This window comes from Fundulus heteroclitus, chromosome 3, assembly GCF_011125445.2.
Source record: "Fundulus heteroclitus isolate FHET01 chromosome 3, MU-UCD_Fhet_4.1, whole genome shotgun sequence".
Classification (NCBI taxonomy): Eukaryota; Metazoa; Chordata; class Actinopteri; order Cyprinodontiformes; family Fundulidae; genus Fundulus; species Fundulus heteroclitus.
The window spans coordinates 24836176-24861017 of record NC_046363.1 but is presented as its reverse complement, the minus strand read 5'-3'; the positions used below and the strand labels follow the sequence as shown (position 1 = coordinate 24861017).

Here is a 24842-nt window from a genome sequence, read left to right as displayed (position 1 = left end):
TTGATAAGGAAATACATCATGTATAAAAGGTAAAAAGCATATGTGTACACACCGTGATGTACCAAATCTAAAATTAAAGTTGCAACCACATTACTTCTGTGTGAATAGGGAGTAAATATGTTCGACTTCCCACACCTTTTTAAGCTAAAAGTGTAAAACCTCTTGTTTATGTATAAACATACATATACTATAACACGGTGACTTTTCTGGTTTGTACTGCATGTGTATTTATTGCCCACACACACATTATATATATATATATATAGCATGCATTTATTTATTTTTCTTCTTTTTATATGGTTTGATATAAAAAATAAAGCAATAAAGTAATTTACAGAAGTGAAAAAATGACTGTCGATTAAAAAAAAAAAAAACTGAACATGCCCATATCTACAATCAGAGCAAATAGTTACAAGGTTTAAATTAACTGGAGCTGTGATAAGCAAAGCTGAAAGAGGACCCGAGCTGTGTTGTCTCCAAGCATTGTGAGGAAAACGGTAAGGAAGGTGGACCAGGAGGAAAAATCTATGGAGCCAGTTGACTTTTGGAACATCAAGGACCTTCTTTTAATTGGCAAAGGCAAAATTTTGTGTTTGTATAATTTAAGATTGTTTTTTATTATATTTGGTATAATACACCAAATGTTATATATTATTTGCTTGTTTTTTTCGGATGTGTATTTGGGTGATGTTTGTGTTTCTTGTATTTACTGATCTAGAATTTTTCAGTAAAAAAGGAAAATCTTAAAATGAACCAAAAAAGGTAAGGGAGGTTTAACAAAATCACTTTTACAAAGGAGCATTTTTTTTAGCTTGTTTTCAGAGTGACATGTTTAATAAAAAAGATTTTAGTTTTGTCCTACAAATAGTTAAACACATTAAAAAAAAAAAGATGTCCACAACAGGCTGCTGTTATAGACAAAGTAAACGGCAGAGGGCGCTATGGACTAAGCAGACAGGTAGATAATGCCATGATAAGTGTTTCGCTTCTAAATTAGTTATGTATAAATTAAGCATGATAAAAAAGCTAATTAGTTTAAACCAGATAATACATTTGTCTTCTAAGCTGCAAATGTAAGGCACAGTGGGAGAGAGACGTGAAACTTAAATTTAGCTCCTTGGCAGCAGGAAGTTCAGATGGAGATCAGAATCAGAATCACATACTTTAATAATCCCAAAGGGAAATTACTTCCCTCTGGGATTGTGAAGTATGTGAAACCCTTCCTCCCACCTCTGCTCCTCACCCTCCCACCTCTCTCTCTCTCTCTTTCTCTCTCTCTCTCTCTCTCTCACAGTCTCTGTCCCTCCTCCAACTGAAGGCAGTCCTCCCTGATCCTGACCCACTGAATGTGTCCAGATCATCCATCACTGCTTCTCCTCTCCTCACCGAGTCTGCCTCTCACCGGGTCCTATCTAACGGAAGTCATCATGACCTTAGACTTTCCTCCACAAACATGTTTCTGATGCAAAATTGAAAAAAGGTAGGATGTTTCTTGACAGATTTTTACAGAAAAAGCCTGTACACGTTTTTCCTGAATGTCCCTCTTCCAGATCTGTCCCTTTTCAATAATGTCACCTGGTTTCTGAAACTACAAAATGGCCTCTTGTTTGTTCATGGCTCCATCTGCAGGTAGAAGTAACTTTTGTTGTTGAAGTTCATCCCTTCTAATTGGTCCATCTCAGTTTGTTCTTCCTCACGTTCCTCCTCTTTTTGTGTGTCACTCGGTGGACTCTGTTTATAGAGCTGAGGGCCAGAGCCAGACACCAGAGCTTCTTGTTCAGGGGCTGAAGGGATAGAAGGGGGAGGTGGAGACGACTCATCACTGTGGGTGATGACACTGAGACTGAGGAGTTTGGACATAAACCTTTCTTTGTGTCTGGAATAAAAAAGCAAAACAATGGTTCAAATAAATAAGCTGGCTAAATCTATTTGATGAGTCCTAAAATTGATCAAATATATACATTTACTGGCTATTGTGAAAACATATTTTTATTTAAAAAAAAAAAAAAAAAACTATTTCAGATTCTCCAACCTAAAGATGTAGACGGCCAAAAGGACAGACATGACGGCAAAAAGAGCCGAGATCCATAGGATGTGATACTTTGGTTTGCATAAAACGTCTGCGCTGGTGCACATCTCTGTTGTCGTACCTGCAGCAAAAAGAGAAGAAAACCACACGAAATTGTTACGGTTACATATACAACTGGGTGTTATAAAAATGTTTTATTTCAGGAGAAGCGTCTCTCGTGTGGCTTGTTCAGCTGATGAGTCTCGGTTATTATGACGTCATGGTTTCCTGTTAAAACCCAATGGGATAAAGGGCAGTTTCAGGGTGTTTCCTCCTACTTCTTCTGCTTTTCTGTCAAAGCTGCATTCAGAGACAATTTACTGACAGCTCACTAACCATCAATGTAGTGATCATCGGGAAAACCAGAGCCGAAGTCTTCGGTAGTGGGCAAGCCATCCTGATAACAGATAAATTAAAGATTTAAAAATAAGGAAAGAAGTATATGGTAAATTAAAGGTGAGCAAGTTTTGCTTTCTAATTAGAAGTTAAAATTCCTACCATTGTGGTAATCAGGTCAACCTCCTCTACTACATTAGCTGAAAAGAGACATGAACAGGTAGCATGTAATCAGTAACATATTTTCTATAACAAACCGTTTTACTCATAGAGTTACATTTGTGAAAAGTCAGCAGACATGGTAAATAGCTTGTACTTGTTTAGCGCTTTATCGAGTCTGAAAACCCCATAGCGCTTTAGACTACAATCAGTCATTCATCCACACATTCACACCCTGACGGTGGTGAGCTATGTTTGTAGCCACAGCTGCCCTGGGGTAGCCTGATAGAAGCGAGGCTGCCATACATTGGTGCCGGGCCCTCTGACCACCGGCAGCAGGAAATGCAGGTGAAGAGTCTTGCCCATGGAAAACGACTAAGACAGTCAGAGTGAGGGACCGAACTGGACAAACTCCCTAACTCTTGTGCCACTGTCATCCCCATTTTGTAGATTTTGCTCATGATGGCAAGGAATCAGTATATATGTTAAAGTACTTCTGGATTCTGAGATCGACCAACTCGCAAATACATGCATTAGTAGCCATATTTTCAGAAAATGTGGCATTAAAATTGTGATTGCGCCGTTAAAGGTTTAAGGACTAAAAATTGTCCCTTGGTGACCGCTAGGCTGAAAATCCACAATTTGGGTCATGTGGTACGATTAAGTAGTTTGTTGATGTAGCTCAGGCTACGCTACAGAGAGTACACAACGACAAGTTCAAATGCGTATTCACAAAGTGATGATTTTAACACGAAAGAAAGCGCAAGCGTCTGTTACGATTTGGGTAAGTCTGCGAAAAACATTTTAGGAGTATAAACGAAATGGGTTGCTGTTGTATAATTGGAATCGGGGCTTATAATCGCGGTTCTGGCTGACAGTTCGGATGTAAACACAGAAACAACGCGTCAAAGCCCGATTGTTCTGTTAGAGTGCCTGGAAAACTGGGTCGGTCTTTCTGGTACAGTACTCGAGTGGTTTAAATCCCACTTAAAGTACAGGGACTTTTTCGTGTCAGTATCACATGCGGGGTTCCCCAAGGGTCCATCCTGGGTCCCATCATATTCAATATCTACACGCTCCCTTTAGCTCAGATCATAAAAAACAACATCAGCTACCATAACTATGCAGACGACACACAGCTCTATATCACCATGTCACCAGGTGACTATAAACCCATTTAAGCGGGTTTATAGTGTAAATGCTTAGAAAAGATCAATGCCTGGATGTGCCAACATTTTCTCAAGTTGAATAAAAACAAGACGGAAGTAATAATATTTGGACCAATGGAAGAGTGATCAAAATTTAGCACACCGCTTAAGCTACTTCAGCTAGGAACCACTGATCAGGCCTGAAATCTGGGTGTAGGGATGGACTCAGATCTGAACCTCCAAAAGCATCAAAACACAATTACAAAGTCGGCCTTCTATCACCCGAAGAACATTTCCAGGATTAAAGGACTAATGTTTCACCAGGATCTTGAAAAACTAACCCATGCCTATATCTATAGTTGAATTGATTACTGCAACTCTGTTTTTACAGGTCTGCCAAAAAATTTGATCAAACAGTTGCAGGTGATCCAGAACGCTGCTGCCCGCGTCCTCACCAAGACTAAGAAAATAGAGCACATCACCACGGTTCTAAAGTCCTTATACTGGCTCCCTGTATCTCAGAGAATAGACTATACTTCTTAGTCTATAAATCACTGAATGGCTTAGCACCTAAATACATCACAGACTTGTTATCAGCGTATCAACCCTCCAGACCACTCAGGTCTTCTGGCTCAAGTTTACTCTCCATACCCAGAACCAGAACGAAACATGGAGAAGCAGCATTTAGTTTTATGTTACACTAATCTGGAACAAATTCCCAGAAGACTGTAAAATCACAGTCCCTTTCTGTTCTCACTGACAGGGTAGCGGTGGGAGGCTGCTGGAGAAGAAACGCCTCTAGGTGCTCAGCTTGCTAATCACACATTTTACCATCTATTCTGCCGCTTTGTCCCACTGGCAGAAAGTGTGGGAATTGTAGGAATTTGACACAAGAAATGTAGGCAATAGTACAGTCAACTGTGAAGGGGAAACATCCGCGGAGAGTCAGTGAGTCCACCAAAATCACAGTATGCGCACAGTACGCCCGAGTATGTGGAAGCCTTTAGGCAGCCCTTGCCCGGAGTACATGCTAGCAACAATAAATCTAGTAAGTTAATTCAATATAAAAGTGTAACATATCTTGGCCTTATGTAAGAAACAGGGCAGTGTAGTCCAACTACTCTGTCCTCCCAACAGAGACGGATAGCACTCTCTCTCAGGAGAGAGCTGTTTACGTGAAAGGGCGGAGTGATATTACACACTTGGGAAGAACATTTAGAGCGCCTTGTAATCTGGGTGCCTTATATATGGAAAAAGACGCACAAACACACGTTAATTCACTGTGCGCCTTATTATCTGGTGCTCCTTATGGTCCGAGAAATACGGTATAATAAGGATTAAGATATGCACAAACCTTAAGAAACAGTCTGATTCTGCACTGTTTAGACGTGTGTTTTTATCTACCTTTCCAACTCCTGGCGAAGACAGGTGAAGTCCACTCACTCCACTGACCATCATATTCTTCTTTAGTTCTGAGTTGAATCAGGTAATCAACATCAGGCAGAGCATCTTTGATTATATAGTGGTGATTTCTGACCACAGTTCCCTGTAAGGACACGTACAAAATGATTAAACAAGTCATCAATTGGCAGAAACAGTCCAAATTCCTCAGTATTTAATGCATGACTGAGATGTTCACGAATTAAATTTACCTTTTCACTTGAGGAGGTTAAAGGTCTGTAGCTGATCTCATAGGTTATGTCATAAAAGTAATCTTGCTCCTTCCACGATATTGGTAATTTCCAGGTCACCATTATCGTGTTCTCTAGCCTCTCCACTGGGTGGGCTGACACGTTGGACGGGGGGTCTGGCTTCACTGGAGTAGCAGAGTGGGGTTAAAGTTATTACAAAAACCTTATTATGAGTGAAACAGTCGTGTAATAACTTACAAATATCCAGAGGTGTGAAATGGATCAGGGGACTGGTGGTGTTGCCTAAGAAGCTTCTGACACACAGGAAGGCCTCATGGAAAGTCCTCAGCTCATCGTCGTCGTGCTCCACAGCACACCAACAGCAAGCGTGCCGAGACGAGTACGAGCATTGGATTTGGTCAAAATTCTCTGGCTTTCTATGAGAAGGACTGGAAACAAAAAAAGAAAGCAGTGACTTAGAAAATATGGAAAAATACAAGGGATGAAGTTACAGACAAATAGGTTTTGCACAAAGAAAGCTCACAATTTTAATCCCAGTGACCAAAACACAGTTAATTATGCATGAGCTAACAAACTTCAACCCTGTATAATTTTTTAACTGTTAAATGTGTCATGGGGAAAAAACATGGGCTACAACATTTCCATCCAGAATTTGCTAATTTACAGAGTTTGTTTAGCAGAACTATCTGGTTTTAATGTGTTAAGCCTGAAAACATCAGTTTCATTATATGCACAAATGATTAGTATCTAGTTACAATTACTCAGATACATTTACTTAAGAAACTTTGGAGAAACATTACTTCAGGGGTCATACTTTTTACCTAACCTTAAATATTATTTTGAAGTACTGTTACAATTTCTATCCTCCTCTCTTGTGACTTCACAAATAATCAACAAACACATTTTAACCAAAGATACACAAGACACAGAGACACACCTTTCATGTGACTTTTGGTTTATTGTTGTAATATTTTCTATCTACAGAGCTTGCTGTGCCATTCGGATTAGAAGAGATTACAGTTAATGTAAGATATTGTCAGTGGAAGCCCTTTACCATTTCCTAACATATATACATTACCTACTGTCTGTATCAGTTTCAAAGGTTTTATGTTGTGGAAAACTGAGATTTGGAAATGTGTGTTTCTGTCATTTATTTTGATGTTAATTATTTTTACTAATATTACAGATACAAACAATCACCACCATATCCCACAGGGCCAGAGATAGGTGGCAGGGCAGGGCAAACTGAGACCAACACCACCTGACCCGTGCATCCACCCTCCAGACAGCCCGGGGGGAAAAAAACTCTGGTTAGCCAGCCCGCCCGATCTTTGCAGACCCATGTTCCCTGGACAAAACCAGCACGAGAGCCGCCAAGAACCAGATCCAAGACAAGGAGCCGGACATGGAGCCATTCAAGCATCCCCACCTACCGAGGAAAGAACAATTTAAACCCACCCCAACATTCAAACAACTACCACACCACAAACGACAATAGACATCCAGGCTGGGTTCATCCCAGCCCAGTGGAATGCACCCCCCAGAAGGGAGAGCATCTGCCACGAGATGTTAATGTCCATACCCCCCTCCCAGCTCGACCTCTAACACACCAGAGGCCCTGGGTAGGGCCAGACACTCGGGCATACACCGGCCCAAACCCCCAGCGATATACTCCACAGTAACCAAGGCCCCAAAAGGACACCCGCCCAAGGACGACACACCTCAGAAACCCAGAGTCCCGAACCCACCGCAGACCCACTGAGCACACCATGCCAGCAACCCACGTCCGCCGGCGCAGAACCCCCCCCAAGAGCATCGATAGCGGCCGCCCTGAGACCCCCCAGCCGGGGACCACAGACCCCAGCGCCACCAGACACCCCACTCCGGGCACCCCCAGAGCCCCAAGACCCAGGCACCACCTGAATCAGCTACCACGCCCTACAGCACACATCCCACAGCCCCCCACTCCCACTAAGTGATGCAGCCGATCAAAGGAGCCCAGAGAGATCAATCTGATGTGAAGGCAGATGCCGTCTCAAGACTAATATGGTCCAACAAAAGACCTCTTTACTGATTGATACTGAGAATTTTATTTTTGCTTTTCCAATTTATGAGGATAGTTTTTTTGCTATACATAAGGCAGTAAAAGACCTGCAAACTGATTTTTTTCTCCAAAGTTATTGGAGCTTAAATTTATTGTTCATTTTAAATTTAATTTGTTGATATTCTAAGATTTGCATGCATGTTGTTTTATATTTAAGCTAATAAATGGCAAATCAGAAATCTTGGTATCATCACATATCTTCTGTTCTGTGTCTAGCCAGGGCTCATCGCAAGGATTATGTTTTATCCATTTTGAGATGTACTGTGGGGGGTATCTTTCTAAAGAAATTTAAAGATGGAGGGGTCCAGAGATTTAAACCAGTTGAATGTTTGTTTATTGGGGATCATTTAGAATAAATAATTAATTCTAGGTAAAACTATCATTTCAATTGAAGCAACCCTACCCATAAGTAAAAATGCTTCAGCAAGAGTTCTGATCAAAATCAACAAGAGGGGTCATATTTCTCCAATTTTAGCTTCCCTTCATTGGCTTCCTGTTAAATCAAGCATAGAATTTAAAATTCTTCTTCTAATGTATAAAGCCCTTAATAATCAAGCTCCATCATGTATCAGAGCTCTGATTACCCCGTATATTCCTAACAGAGCACTTCGCTCTCAGACTGCAGGTCTGCTGGTGGTTCCTAGAGTCTCTAAAAGTAGAATGGGAGGCAGATCCTTTAGCTATCAGGCTCCTCTCCTGTGGAACCAACTCCCAGTTTTGGTTCGTGAGGCAGACACCCTGTCTACTTTTAAGACTAATCTTAAAACTTTCCTTTTTGACAAAGCTTATAGTTAGAGTGGCTCGTGTTACCCTGAGCTACCTCTATATTTATGCTGCTATAGGCTTAGGCTACTGGAGGACATCAGGGCCTATTTTTCTCACTCTGAGTTATCCTACTGTTCTCCAGTTTTGCATTGCATTGAAATGCCTGTTGTCATTTCAGGTTTTAACTTTTTGTTCTCTCTCTCTCTGTTTTATTCATAGAAGATACACCTGGTCTGGCGTTCTGTTAGCTGTGACATTATCCAGAGAAGACAGATCATCCGCTATTACCATCTAATGTAGAACAGATTACTAGATCAATGTGTGCTTCTGTGCTTTTTTGTCTCTTGTTGTGTCTCTGCTCTGTCTTCTGTAACCCCAGTCGGTCGAGGCAGATGACCATTCACACTGAGCCTGGTTCTGCTGGAGGTTTTCCTTCACGTTAATGGGTGGTTTTTCTTTCCACTGTCGCTTCATGCTTGCTCAGTATGAGGGATTGCTGCAAAGCCATGGACAATGCAGATGACTCTCACTGTGGCTCTAAGGTTCCCCAGGAGTGAATGCTGCTTGTTGGGACTTTGAAGCAATCAACTGGTTCCCTTATATAGGAAGTTTTTTAACAAACTGTATAATCTGACCAAATCTGTATAATATGATTGAATTTGACTTTGTAAAGTGCCTTGACATGACATGTTTCATGAATTGGCGCTAAATAAATAAAATTTAATTGAATTGAAATTGGTTGCCATTTCCATCTGTCAAGATCCTCTTTTGTCTTCTTTGAAAGAGGGATGTGGTTAAGTTTTGTTAAATTTGCCAATTTAGACGACACAGTAATACCCAAATATTTAATATTCCCTGACTGTAGTCGTAAATCTAGGAGGTTCTGTAAAAAGCAGTTAATTGGTAGAACTGTAGATATGGACCAATTTATAGAGTAATCTCAGACTTCTGAAAAGATTCTAGTAATCTAATTACATGAGAGAGAGAGGTGTTTGAATGCTGGAGATAGAGTAATGCATCATCAGCATAAAGACTAATTTTATCCTCTATTTTCATGCATTTATACCTGTAACAACATTAGTTTGTCTAATTGTTTCTGATAGTGGTTTAATAAAAATAGCAAACAGCCATCGGGGCCCTCTGACCCCCACCAGCAGGCAATGAGGGTGAAGTGTCTTGCCCAAGGACACAACGGCTGAGACTGTTGGAGCGGCCTCCCTAAATCTTGGCTGCTGTCACACCTATTTTGAATCCTTACCCTTTGCTCAAAAAGAGATGGCACTCAGGTTGCTTGATTACTGGGTTCTGAGGCCTCCATTCACAACGGATTTTACCACTGGGTGACTTCTTGTAGCAATGGATGCTTGGAGTCTCTGGGGGATCTAGAACATAGAAAAAAACTTTCAAACAGGCATGCAGCAGAGTCAGGTTTTGAGGTGGCAATGGACTTTTTAGGAACTAGAATTTTAAGATGCAGTATCTTAAATTTACTACAAGCATGTGTACATGTCACTCCTGTTGTGCTGAATCAACTCTTCAAACAATACAACACAGTATCAACAGAACCACAAAAGCCAATAAACAAACTACAAACAATGCCAAAACATTGAAACTGACGGCTCACAAGTTTTAGACCACAGCTTTTCTATCTTACTACAGTTTAAAGCTGTACCGCAAATGCTAAAGCTAGCTTGTATGTAAAGAGGAACAAAAAGAGGAGATGGACTTTGAGTGTTGTTAATTGGATTTCTGAGCTGTACGGCTACGGTTCTTGTATAAATGCTACCCTGAGTGAGCCCATTTGTACACACCAACCCACTCATGTTTGTTTACACCATGATAGTTCTAGAGCGAACACAGGTGAATTCGGATTCTTTAGAACAATTTTAGACTTTAGCTTTTAACAGTGTAATTAGATATATGTGCGCTATAATCCAAGGAAGCTATATTTACTGTTAATGTTCTTCGCCTTTAATACAAAAGCTTTGAAAAATACATATGAAGTCCAGTTGAAAGTTTACCTGCAGAAACTCTACATTCACACAGCAGGGACATGCGACAAAAATGCGATCTTTTTTGCCCATATGCAACCCATATCTGTCTGTTAAATGGTAGTGTGACCTGGCCAATTCTGACCTTTTCACCTAGAAAAAAAATCTGATTTGTGCCACTTCCACAAGTGGTACTAAATTGGATTAATTTCAGTCCTTGCTCCCACTACACATCCAAACAGACTTCTGTACGGCAGTAGCAGTCACGGCTCCACAAAAGACCATTGTTAATAACTGTGCTATTTTCTTCTTATCTTCCTTCTTCTTATGATGTGGTCTTAACACTGTTGTCTCCCATTACTCAACTACTTCATAAAAACACAAGAGACACCGGTATCTACTCTTAATTTTTTTTTCTATACAAAGCATTGTTGAACAGTTCTAGTAACAATAACATCCACAATTCCATCCATAAACGGTGTGCTGCTTTTTTGCATCTTCTTCTTTTATCTGCACAAGCGGGTCACTTTGTGGTCGTGAACCGTTCAGACAGAAGTCTGATGGCGGTCACAATTAATATTAATGACGACACAAAAGAATCCGACTTCAGAACAAGGAACGAAAAGTCTTCTGTCTACTGAGTGCTTTCTGGGTTCTTATGCACTCTGCTGAGATGACAAACAAAATGTCTTATCTAAGTGCTAGTTGTATCCCCATGTCATGGTACCAAGGGTGGAGAGTAATATTACCGATTTTTGAAAAAACGGACACCGTCTTCAACAATAATACGGCATTATAATTTAGAATGTGTTTGTTTATATAGAAGAAATGGAACATAATCTAATCTTAGAAGCTGTATGTTCTCATGTAATTTAGTGATTGTACCTGCTTCCATGTACATGAAATATTCAATAAATGAAATATCAATCCATCAGGTGAAACACATTATGTAGATTAACTGCTCACACACTGATATTTTTAAACCTTTATTTCAGTTAATTATGATTTCCTGCATACAGCTAATGAAAGCCCAACATTAAAGATTACAATATGTGTAAGAATTTGGCTGTAAATAATTTATTTAAACTCCAGGGAATGACAAGAAACCTTCTTAAAGTTAAACATTTAATCAACTTGATGATTAGTGTTCTAATTTGACATTTATTTTTAAGTACGCAGTTTAGTTTTCATGTTTGTTAGTTTTATGTTGACTTAGGTTGATTCACTTAATAATTAGAGAGCAGGCCTCAAAATGGTAATAAACATCATGAGGTACAATTTATTTTATTGAAATTAAATGTTTTCAATATTTATACAGAATCTGATCACTTATTGTTTAAATATTGAGTTAGATCACTCTCTGATAAGGAAGGATTTAACCCTCAGATGGATTTTTCAAAAGATACGTGAGAATGATCAGTTATATTAATTAGATATGTTTAAATAGTTAAACTTTGCCATCAGTTACTGCTGATTCTTAGAAGTCAGTTAGTTCACTCACATTTGCAAATCAATAGGGTGTGAATGGGTGATTGACTAAACTGTAGTGAAAAGTGCTTTGGAGGTCACGAGACTGGTTAAAGTGCTATACAAGTACAAGCCATTTATCATCAATAAGCAATGTGCTGACTCACCTGCAACAATCACTTTAACACCGAATGTTTCTTCTCCCCCGTGATGACATGTGTATTTCCCAGCATCCTTCCGTCTTACTGAACTCAGAGACAAACTGCTCCCATCACTCAGAAATGCAATTTCCCCCCAGTCTCTGTCCACAGTCTGCACCAGCTGTTTGTTCCACTTCCAACAAGGCCTCATTTTAAGCCCTCTTGCTACCCTGCTGCCTTCCTCATCTTTATATTCACCTTTGAGTTTCACCTCTTTATCCTCCCTGTCCGACTCTCCCCTCATTGTGGTTTTGCTTGGAGGGGTTGGTGTGACCACTTGTGGAGAAGTGTTGGGTTCTGTGCCTAGATATCCAAGGCTTTCTCCTTGTACAGTGCTGACTCCAGCCGTGGTGGGAGAGTGATATCTCCCACTTACTGTAGAAGTTTTATCAATTTTATTTGGAAAAGTCCCGTTTCTTGTAAATTGCTGTGTGGTCAGGGTTCTATCTGATGAAGATCTTCTCTTGTTTTTGCTTGGGACATCTCCAGTTAAGCCGACTTTCACTCCATTCACCTTCACTTGACCAGTGCAGGTCAGTTCCAGTCTGCTTCCTGGAGATACAACCAGCACACCAGGGGGAGGGTCTGCACACAAACAAGCAAACAAAGATGTTTGTTACAAAGATACAAACCAGCCTGGATACTGGCTATGTTTCCTCATGCAAGTTTAACCAGTGCAATATTGTGCATGAGCACTGTATCTTTAAATGTTCTTAAGGCCGGAGTGCTGGTCTCAGATCAGTAAGTTTAGCACAGATAGGACGAAGCGTTGCATAACAAAAGTTACAGAGTGCTTTAAAACTTCCTCTTTTAATCTGCCTCTAGCCTACACAGTTGCCCTTCCTTTATGAACTTTATCTTCTCTATATCATCACACTTATTTACATGAGTAGTTCCTCTAACCTTAATGATACTTTGATTTTTCTGAGATTTGTCATTTTTTTGTTATATGTGTACAGCCAATCAAGGAACTGTCAAATTAAATGAACTGTCAGAAAAACGTTCTTTTCTAGAGCTCATGAATGCATTTGATCTCTATAGTGCGGGATACAAATTATTTATTACCTTTTATGTAACAAAACATTTTTTGTTACATTGTACCCAAATTAATTTAGGGCTCGAAGTGTTTCCTTTTTTGATAAAAAGAAAGATATCAAAAAATCATTTTTATCCGGTTAACATGAACAAAAAAGACCAATAGTGAAACTAAAAGGAGCTCATCAACTGGTTCAACGTACAGGTAAGTCAAGAAAATAATAATAATAAAACATTGTTTCATTAATTATTACTGGAAGTTTAACACCTTTCAGGAGAAAAAGGTGAATGCTGATAAAAGTAGGGGCTATACCAGGCAGTCCCATAGCACTTTAATTTTGAAATCACAACTGGGTATATTCTTTAGAAAATAAGTTGTAAAAAAAAATTCTCAAATACATGTAATTTAGTTACTGTGAACTCACCTTTTCTTGGACAGACATTGTCAAAAATGCTGCAAACTGGTGTGACGCACAAAAAGCACAGCAACAGGAGCAAAACATCCATTGCTGGAAGTGGTCCCCTCATTAACAAGTCCTCAAACCATCACTGACACCTGCAGAACGCCAAGTACCGTTTAACTTCATGAAGCCTGAGAAGAAACTGATTATTAAAGCAGGTCTCAACCGTGTGCTGTCCATGAGACCCGTTATTGTGAAATGCCAATGCTCTTCCCCTTGTTCAGTGCCGTTACACAGAGGAAATCCTCCTCAGCGTAAAAACAAAAACAACAAAAAACTTTGAGAAGCTGAATTCAGGTCTATTCAGTTCAATTACATTTTATTTATCTAGCGCCAATTCATGAAACATGTCATCTCAAGGCACTTTCCAAAGTCAAATTCAATCAGATTATACAGATTGAAATTTCCTATATAAGGGAACCAGTTGATTGCTTCAAAGTCCCAACAAGCAGCATTCACTCCTGGAGAACCGTAGAGCCACAGGGAGAGTCGTCTGCTTTGTCCATGGCTTTGCAGCAATCCCTCATACTGAGCAAGCATGAAGCGACAGTGGAAAGAAAAACCACCCATTAACGTGAAGGAAAACCTCCAGCAGAACCAGGCTCAGTATGAACGGTCATCTGCCTCAACCGACTGGGGGGTTAGAGAAGAAAGAGCAGAGACACAACAAGAGAGACAAAAAAAGCACAGAAGCACACATTGATCCAGTAATCTGTTCTACATTAGATGGTAATAGCGGACGATCTGTCTTCCCTGGATAATGTCACAGCTAACAGAACGCCAGACCAGGTGTACCTTCTATGGTTCTACAGAAAAGGAGCCTGATAACTAAAAGATTTGCCTCCCATTCTACTTTTAGAGACTCTAGGAACCACCAGCAGACCTGCAGTCTGAGAGCGAAGTGCTCTGTTAGGAACATACGGGGTAATCAGAGCTCCGATATATGACGGAGCTTGATTATTAAGGGCTTTATACGTTAGAAGAATTTTAAATTATATTCTTGATTTAACAGGAAGCCAAGGAAGGGAAGCTAAAATAGGAGAAATATGATCCCAGAATATTTCTAATTTTGGCAAAATTCCAGAGGTGAAAAAAGGAAACTCTGGAAACTTGTTTCATATGGGATTTAAATGGCATGTCTTGGTCAAAATTTTTTTTTTTTACTTTATTACCAGAGGCCAAGTTAATGCCATTTAGATTAAGTGATTGATTAAGAAGTTTATTTTTTGAGGACTCTAGTCCAAAGATTACAACTTCTATCTTGTCAGAATTTAAATGCAGGAAATTTAAAGGAAATTCTACATGCCTGTAGTCAAAGTGATTGATTGGATTCATCAGGATTTATGGATAAATATAGTTGAGTGTCATCGGCATAACAGTGGCAATCGGAAGCATGCATATTGTAAAGAGAATTAGCCCAAGGACTAAACCATGTTGTACTCCACAAGTGACCCTTGAGTTTGAAGATTTATTATTAACATGAACAAACTGGTATATGTCAGACAGATAAGATTTAATCCATCCTAATGCTTTCCCCTTAATCCCTACAGTATGCTTAAATCTTTGTTGGAGAATATTGTGATCAACTGTGTCAAATGCAGCACTGAGATCTAACAGGACAAGTATAGACACAAGTCCGTTATCTGAGGCCATGAGAATTTCATTAGTGACCTTCACCAGAGCCGTTTCAGGGCTATGATGAGCTCTAAAGCCTGACTGAAACTCTTCAAATAGGTCATTACTTTGTAAATGGTCACATAGTTAATTAGCAACTACTTTCTCAAGAATCTTAACAAATTAGATATATAATTTATTAAGTCATCTTGATCAAGAGAAGGTTTCTTAAGTAAAGGTTTAATAACAGTTACTTCAAAAGCCTGTGGTACATATCCATTTACCAAGGATAGATTAATCGTGTCCAAAATAGGGTCACTGATCAATGGGAATATCTCCTTAAACAACTTGGTTAGGATTGGGTCTAATGTACAAGTAAAAGGTTTAGATGAAGCTCAAATTTTAGATAGCTCAGAAAGCTCTACTGCTTCTAAACAGTTCAAACACCGCGCAGGTTCTAGCGATTCCTCCAACACTGCCTCACTTACTGTATAATCATGTTTGGGAGGGTGCCAATTATTTTTATTTTAATGGAATCAATTTTATTTATGAAGATCCCATAAAATAATTACTGCTGAGAGCTAAGGGAATGGATGAATCAACGGAGCTGTGACTCTATAAGTTTGGCAACTGTACTGAAGAGAAATCTATGATTATTTTTGTTCTCAATTAATGATGAAAAATATGCTGCTCTAACACTGCGAAGGGTCTTTTTATACAACGGTAGACTGTTTTTCCAGATTAGGTAGGATTCTTCATGGTGTGTAGAGCACCATTTCTCTCCAATTTCCTAAAAATGTGCTCCAAAGAACGCAGCTCTGAATTAAACCAGGGAGCCAGCTTCCTGTGAATAATCACCTTCTTGTTCAAGGGAGCTACATTGTCTAATGCAGAACGCAATGATGAAGTCATACCGTTAACAAACGCATCTATTTGTGAATGGGAAGAAACAGCATTGCTGCTATCTGGAGGGTATTTCTGCAATACTGGTGATATTAAAAGGGGGACAGACTCTTTAATGTTTGATACAGTATTATCTGATAAAGATCTACTATGATGAAATCCTCTTTTTTGGGGGTGGAGAACTCAGATTAAACTCAAATGTTATTAAAAAATGATCAGATAGGACAGGGTTGTGAGGAAATACTGTTAATTCTTCACAATCAATGCCATATGTCAGCACAAGGTCTAAAGTATGGAGCCAAGAGTGCCCGGTTTATGCACATTTTGATTAAAACCAATTGAATCTATGATAGTTTTAAAGGCTACACTAAGGTTATCACATTCAGTGTCAATATGGATGTTAAAATCACCCACTATAATAACCTTGCCAGTGTTTAACACCAAACCAGATAAGAAGTCTGACAACTGTTCCAAAAACTGAGAGTAAGGGCCCGGTGGACGATACAAAACAACAAACAGAAGAGGTTTTATTGCTTTGCAGTTTGGATGAGGGAAACTGAGGGTTAAATGTTCAAAAGAATTGTAGTTATTGATTGGTCTGGGACTAATTAATAAATCAGGACCGAAAGATGGTTGCTACTCCTTCTTCCATAGATCTGGGAATCTGGAAATTTAAATAATTGGACTCCCTCCAATTACTTAAATTTGACTCAATTACTACCTGGCTACGTAGTCCTCTTGTAGCCAGGTTTATGTGAGACAAAATAAATCAATCTGATAATCAGAAATCAAATCATTAACTAACAAAGCCCTTGGAGGGAGAGACCTTATATGTAATAGACCACATTTAATTGTTTTATTTTTTTGGTTCAAGTTGAGTCATATTGATTTTTATGATTTGCTCCTTTTAGATTTGTTTTTGATGTGTTCAGTTTTGGCCATGGGAAAGACACAGTCTCAATAGGTTAATGGGTGGGTAACAATACAGAAGCTGCAGAGAGGTGTGTTAAACTACGGCTGTGCTTCCTGGTGTGGACCCTGGGTTGTCAGCATTTTGGAGAACTAAAAAATCCTGCCAGATTCCTAGAAAGAAGAGCTGCACCATCCAAAGTGGGATGGATGCCGCCTCTCCAGAACAGACAAGGGGCCCGTTCTTCGTACGTCGCTAACTCAGTTAGCTGGATTTGATTGTTGACGATTTGGCATGATCTCGAGAGCAGGCTTATTTCATGTAAACAGGATTAGATCGCAGCTGTATAAGCGGAGGAGATAGGGAAGTCTGTCATAGCCATGTCCATTTTTACGACAGCAACCTGTTGCGGAAGGTGCAAGTTTTTCGAATTAATCGCGTATTGCACAATAGACAGGATCCTTTAGCGCAGCGCGACAGTGTAATTGTAGAGGGATTTTTTTTTGGTGGCTGTTATGAACAGACAAACACATCATTTAACAGTGGCTTTTAAAGAGGAAAAAGTGGTGTTAGAGCCATAAATAGAAAATATTTAAGTTATTTGTATGATGGTTTACTTTTTATTTTTATCATATTCAGTAAGAAGATTTGTTCAGGCCATTTTATTGTGAAGTTGAGTTTTACTTTGAAAGGCTTGCTTCCTGTCGAGCCGTATATTGTATTAGAAAAAACTATGGATGGATTATTTAGACAAGGAGCAATACAGTTTTACCGTGTAAACTGCAGATGACTTGGAAAAGGAAGATTTTCATTTTTTATGGATAAAGATTTTTTTTGTTAAAATTCCCAGTTTGCACGTGTCCTTTACTTCCAGTGTCTAAGGAATGACACCGAAATTTGGATCTCTTGATATAACAAGTGCCTTTTTAAAATTAAGTATAATAATTAAAGGCTATCATTTTGTAGAATATTCTTGTACTTCACTTGTACTTGTCCCCATGTTCTAGTAGGTCCCGTGGAGGCTCTGATATAAAAGAACAAAGTAAATATGAAATTATTAAAATGCAAAAATTCATACTGTAGAAAGTGATAGAAACATCTACCATGGACAGTATTTATGCATGTCATTTGCATTTTGCCAGCCCTCTCTCCTGGCTTTTGCAGACTTTGAGGTGTTCCCTGTCGTTTTAATTAATGACTCAAATTCGGCATAACTTTCCATTAAAGCTCATGTTCTGCTTGGGAGAAAAACTGTGGAGAAAAACAGCCAATAGCAGCGTTGCTGATCATTGTTTCTACTATCAATACATTTCCCCTTTTAAACAAACGCATGAACGCGCAGTTATCTCAGATAACTCAATCCAGCCATACTAATAATAAACAACAGTGTTGGAAGAACCCAATTAGCAGAATCATGATTAGCCGGATGAAATCATCTTGGATGTGTCAGTTGATCTCGGATGTTTTAAGCAACGTATGAAGAACGGACCCCAGGTTTTCCCCAGTTATCAATGTAGGCCACGTTGTTTTTAGGACACCACCCAGACAACGAGCGCAGACCCAGCTGCAGAAACAAATTAGAGGGGGGTGGGGTGGGGGGGGGGCAATTCTGTTTTTTTAGGTGGGCACACTTTTTCAAAAAATATTGCATATGCTTCAGGCTGAACAGTGGCTTTGTGTCTACTCCTACAGTGCTGAGAAAGAAATTCTCAATAAAATCCCAACTCCCAAAAGCAATAGTGTAGTCCGTGTTGCCAAATTGGGTGGTTTCCACCCAATTAGGCTTCTTTTGAACACATTGAGCTGGAACAAAAATAGCTTATGGGCAGGTTGTAAGAATTTGGGAAGCGTTTCACAACATTTGTTGGGCTTTTAGAAAGAATTACTAACAGAGTATATCAAAATAGTTGTCAATGTCTGGTAGAAAATTAAAACCATTTAATAAAAGGCCATCTCCTTGAACTCATTTTACCGATCACTTTATTTTTGAAAGGAGTCGAATCTTTCGACATGAAAAGAATAATCATTAATCAACTGTCACTACGAAATTGCATTGGTCAATGTAAACGATCCAAGAGGGGTTGAGTTCTACTGATCAACTTAAAAAAATATTTCATGGCTGTGTGAAAGAGAAATGTTTAATTGAGCTATATTCTGTAAAAGAAATTAAGTTTATATTAAGGTAGCTATGTTGATCTTGTGTGTATTTGCCTTGGCCACTCCAAGGTAAAAAAAACAACAACAAAAAAAAAAACAGCTTCCAGTCCAGGGCGGGCACGGCCCCCCCAATGCCCGCCCATGCCGCCAGGTCTGAACAAGCGGTTGAATGATGACATGCGGCTAAACATGTCATCATTGGGCAGACAAGGCAGGGGACCAGAAAAAAATACCGAGTCCGACATTGTTTTGGCAAACTTACACACCGATCGGCATAACCTGGTGTCATTACCACCAGCGTGAATAACAATTCAGTTTCTTACAGTATTTACGCGTATCCTTAGCCAGCAGTTTCAGGTAGGATTTAATGTTGCCCATTCTGGCCACTGGCAGGAATTTGACTATGGTCCCTGGTGTCTCTAGTGCCACGTTTCTGACTATGGAGCTGCCAATCACCAGAGGCGGCTTCTCAGCTGGTTTCTCGCTGAGTAAGGAAAATCTGTTATAAACGCAGACGAGTTGGTGGTGATTTGGGGGCTGGAATTTAGAGCTATGCTTCCAAGAAACCGTCACCCAGCCGGCCTTGTTACCTGGCTGCTCTGATGCTGCTGCTGGAGGACCAATACATAAAGTTACTCTATGTGGCTACGCGCTAGCTAAGGGCGGCTATCAGCTGTTTTTTCCAACAGCACGGAGCCGGGTCTCCAATTCTGACACTCTCGCCTCCAAAGCTACAAAACACTACATGTATTACAAGTACCATTATCACTGAAGGAAACAAAAGAAATAACTAAACATTTAACACAGAGTAGGAGAGAATGGCAGGCTTAGACATAGAAGCTGTTGGAAGAATAGGGGAGAAAGCCATTTTGAGGCTGAAGCTAGGCTAAAGCTAGGCTAGCGACCTCTTTACCATCCCGAGAAAAGCAAACCGTGCGAAACATGAGAAGTTCTCAAACGTGAAGGGCAGCAACAGAGTGTTTTAAAAGTGCTTATGTGCTAGAAACAGGTAGATATCCCAGCAAAGACAGTAAAGATAAAAATGACAGAGTCTGGAACACCAAACCGCAACACCAGGAAGTGACACATTACGCCTTACCGCAAACAGGAAGTGACGCACATCACAAGATGATTACGCCCTTTATGGCAAGCCGTTTTAACATAAATTCGGTTTTACCGACCTTACATTCCAGATATCTCAAATTGTTTACGAGTCCGTACTTGCGTACACAAGCACGCAGCACGTATCTTTTTTTTTCTTCTTTTTTTTTTCTTTTCAACAGTTTATAGAAACATTCCTCTCCATTGTAAAAATAATACATTGAGCAATTTCCAACATTACGGGGTTTTAACATAAATGAAGATTTACATCACATTCTGCCAATGACAAATTTACAAAAAGATATTAAATTGTTTACACACATTCACAGTTTTTGTTGCCTTTTTATTAAGAGAATACTTAATCAAGTTCACATATTGGTTGACCTCCTTGTTAAAAGCAATAAAAGATGTTTTGGAATGCGCAAACTTACACTTATGAATGTAAAAATTTGCCAAAAGAATAATCAGATTAATAATGAAGGTTTCATTTGGCCTAGTCTTAGTTCTGCTGAGGTCATAAAAGCCAAAAAGGACATCATTCCAAAATAACTTGAAATCTTTCTCAATTTTTCTGCAATAAAATTACAAATGTCAGACCAGAGATTTTGGACAAAAGGGCAATGCCAAAACAAATGGGTTACTGTTTCAAACACTCATAGAACAGAAAGTGCACATCAATGTCTTGTTTTAAAAATTTTGACAATATGATCATTAGACGGGTAAAACTTATGAAGTATTTTTAAATGATATTTCTCTAATTTTGTTGGTCAGCAAAGTTGGTCGGTTGGGTAAGAGCCAGACCTTCCTCCAGTCAATGTTTTGCACAAATATACTCCAGTATGGAACCATATATGGTACTGTAATAAAATCTGCTTTGAACAGAGATCTAATTATTTTTATTGTTCTTACCATTGTCACAAGAAAAATAAATCTTACCAACTGGAGTGTCAGTCAGTAATGATAAGGTTATTTGTTGTGTGTCCAATCTTGGTTGAGCTCTATATAACATGCAAACGCCAGAAGAAATTGCTCCAAAGACTTTGGCATAATCTGCAGGAGACACGGGAATTTTGTATTCTTCTAGAAACTCTTTATAAGAGAAAAGAAAACCCTCCTTGTTAAATAATTGGTCAACAAAAATAATGTTATTATTAAACCAGTAATCAATAAATAAAGATTTGTGTTCTTTGTTGTTCCATATTAAATATTTGTTGGGTGAAAAGTTGTGTTTGAAAATAAGAGACCATGAAAGGAAGGCCTGGCGGTGAAAGGCTGACATTTTTATCGGGACTTTAGCGATATTATAATTACAGGTTAAGAAAAAGCTCAAACCACCCAGTTTTGACAGCAAATGATATGGTATGACATTCCAAATAGAATTAGGGTTTTTAAAGAAGTGTTTTAACCAATTTACTTTAAAAGTATTATTAAGAGCACAGAAATCGATAAAGTTTAATCCACCCTTTTCATAGGGATTTGTTAGAACAGACTTTTTTCACATGATGAGTTCTATTTTTCCATAAGAAAGTAAGAAGGATTTTGTCAATCTCAGTTTTTTATCCACATGGAGAGAAAGAGCTGGATATGTTAACCGTGATAATCCTTCTGCCTTAGACAGTAGGGTTCTGCCTCTGAGGGAGAGATCCCTTAACAGCCACTGGCTCAGCTTTTTTCTATTTCTTTGAATAATTGGGTCGAAATTCAATGAAGTTCTTTTATTTTTTGGTCCTTAGTACTTGTATTACCTAAGTGAACAAGTTCACGTTTAACTGGGATATTACAAATGGAAGATTTCATACAGTCCTTTATGGACATAATTTCACACTTATTAATATTCAGCCTTAAGCCGGAGGCCATAGAGAATTTTCCATGGTATTTATTGCAATAGAGACTTGATTTTCATCTTTAATAAAGAGAGTGGTATCGTCCGCTAGTTGAGATATAATAAGCTGTCTACCTAATATATTGATGCCGTTTATCTCACTTAATTTAATATGATTAGACAAAAGCTGGGCTACCAACAGGAAGAGGTAAGGCGAAGCCGGGCACCCTTATCGGATGCCTCTAGAGACGTTGAACCTGGAAGACATACCACCTGATAGTCTGATTGAGCTATTACTATTGTTATATAGACTTATAATCGCTGAGGAAAAAAACTCACCAAATCCAAAATTTTTAAGGGACTGCAGGATGAATGGATGTTCAACGGTGTCAAATGCTTTGTAAAAATCTACAAACAGCATGAGCCCACCCTCCTCTACCAAGTCTGGGTAATCCAAAATATTTAATATGAGCCTAATGTTATTTGCCTTTTGTTCATGAAGCCTGATTATGTTTCATCTATGATGGAGTCCAAGACAGAACGTAATCTTCTAGCCAATAAGAGAGCTAAGATTTTAAAGTCATTGTTGAGTAAACAAATTGGGCGCCAATTAACTAGAAATGATTTGTCCTTGTTTGGTTTAGGTTATTCCCTGAGAGGTGGGAAGGCATTCGTTTTCAATGGATTCTATGAATACTTTTAATAACAAAGGGGATAGTTCAACAATAAAAGATTTATAAAATTCTAAGGATAGCCCATCACACCCCGGCGATTTGTTATTTTTTAGTTGGTTTACAGCTTGCTGTACTTCTTCGAGTGATATAGGCATGTCACAGTGCTCTCTATCCGTTTCACTTATCATCTTTACTGACAGGGAGTTTAAAAAATTATCAGACGCTGTTGGGCTAAATTGAGAGCTATACAAGTCTGTATAAAATTTTGAACAAAACTCTGAAATTTTGAGATGATCTTCAGTGATAACTCCATTAAAATGTAACTTACTAATACTGTTGTTGGTGGAATGAGGTTTCTCCAGACTAAAGAAATAACAAGAGTTTTGTTCACATTCTTCTAAAACTTCCTCTTATAATCTGCCTCTAGCTTACACAGTTGCCCTTCCTTTATCCGGAACTTATCTTCTCTATATCATCACACTTATTTACATGAGTAGTTCCTCTAACCTTAAAGATACTTTGATTTTTCTGAGATTTGTCATTTTTTTGTTATATGTGTACAGCCAATCGATGAACTGTCAGAAAAACGTTCTATTCTAGAGCTCATACATGCGCTTGATCTCTATAGTGCGGGATACAAATTATTTGTTATTACCTTTTATGTAACAAAACATTTTTTGTTACATTGTACCCAAATCAATTTAGGGCTCGAAGTTTTTCTTTTTTTTGTTAAAAATAAAAATATCTAAAAATAATTTTTATCCGGTTAACATGAACAAAAAAGACCAATAGCGAAACTAAAGACAGCTCATGGACTAGCTCAACGTACATGTAAGTCAAGAAAATAATAATAATAAAACATTGTTCAATTAATTATTACTGGAAGTTTAACATCTTTCAGGGGAAAAAGGTGAATGCTGATAAAAGTAGAGGCTATACCAGGCAGTCCCATAGCACTTTAATTTTGAAATCACAACAACTGGGTATATTCTTTAGAAAATAAGCTGTAAAAAAAATTCTCAAATACATGTAATTTAGTTACTGTGAACTCACCTTTTCTTGGACAGACATTGTCAAAAATGCTGCAAACTGGTGTGACGCACAAAAAGCACAGCAACAGGAGCAAAACACCCATTGCTGGAAGTGATCCCCTCATTAACAAGTCCTCAAACCATCACTGACACCTGCAGAACGCCAAGTACCGTTTAACTTCATGAAGCCTGAGAAGAAACTGATTATCAAAGCAGGAGTCAACCGTGTGCTGTCCATGAGACCCGTTATTGTGAAATGCCAATGCTCTTCCCCTTGTTCAGTGCCGTTACACAGAGGAAATCCTCTTCAGCGTCAAAATAAAAAAAGAAATAATTGAGAGCTGAATTCAGGTCTACCACTGTGACGTCTATTTGGTAGTCCTCAGACTCAAGATTCCTGTAGTTGTAACATTAATTTTATGTACTGCTGATGCTTATTCATGCTGTTTTTTTTTGTTTTCTTTTTTTAGATTTTTCACAGCTCTAGTGGCTTGCTTTTTAACACAGTAGGCTGACAGGAAGGGGGTGGAAGAGGGGCAGAGACATGCGGCAAAGGATCGCGGGTCGGAGTCGCACCGCGTCGAGGACTAAGGCCTCAGTACATGGGTCATGCTACCCGCTGCGCCACCAGTGTGTCTGATGCTATTTTTTTTAACTGATATTTCAAATTGGACACAAAAGTCAGACAAAGAGTGTGGCTCTTGGAAATTATTTTACAATTATTTACAACTCATGAAGCAAGAAGGAAGTACGGTAATTAAAATTTTAAATCATCCCTTCAGGATTCATATCTTTGAGAATTGATTATACTCCCTGATAAACATGAGGAAGTACCATATATCAGTTTTTGGTTTAACATAAAGATGAGGAAACTTCAAGCCGTCTGGTTTGTCACATATGCGCCGCAGTTCTTGGTGTGTTGTCATTACTGCCGTCTACTCCGACTTTTAAAATTTAAAAAAAGTATTCAAAGTCTGGTTCTCTATTCTTGCTAACCATCATTATACAGGTGCATGGACAGATTATTCCTCTAAAGAAATGTCATTATAAATATATATGAAATGCAGTGAAAGTTATGCTTCTAATGTGACAAAATGTGGAATAATTAAAGCAAAAATAACACTTGTGCAATGGATTGCAGTTCCTCTTGTGATCTGCTTTAAGATCAACTAAACTCAAAATGGGTTAAGGGTCAGTGCTTGCAATAAATACTCAACTTTACCAGTCGGACGGGAAGCAAAAAG

At 38.8% G+C, this 24842-nt stretch overlaps 1 protein-coding gene across 1 annotated transcript; it reads right to left on the bottom strand.

Annotated features, from left to right (window-relative positions):
- Positions 1 to 1470: 1470 nt before the first annotated feature.
- LOC105928499 (interleukin-6 receptor subunit alpha) lies at positions 1471 to 23807 on the bottom strand. The gene is made up of 11 exons (XM_012865788.3): positions 23621 to 23807; positions 13351 to 13517; positions 11858 to 12475; positions 9491 to 9614; positions 5601 to 5791; positions 5364 to 5527; positions 5116 to 5257; positions 2567 to 2604; positions 2405 to 2465; positions 2033 to 2150; positions 1471 to 1876 (listed from the first exon to the last, which is right to left on the bottom strand). The coding sequence occupies exons 2-11, from the start codon at positions 13451 to 13453 to the stop codon at positions 1612 to 1614; spliced, it is 1824 nt and encodes a 607-aa protein (XP_012721242.2). The 5' UTR covers positions 13454 to 13517; positions 23621 to 23807; the 3' UTR covers positions 1471 to 1611.
- Positions 23808 to 24842: the final 1035 nt, after the last annotated feature.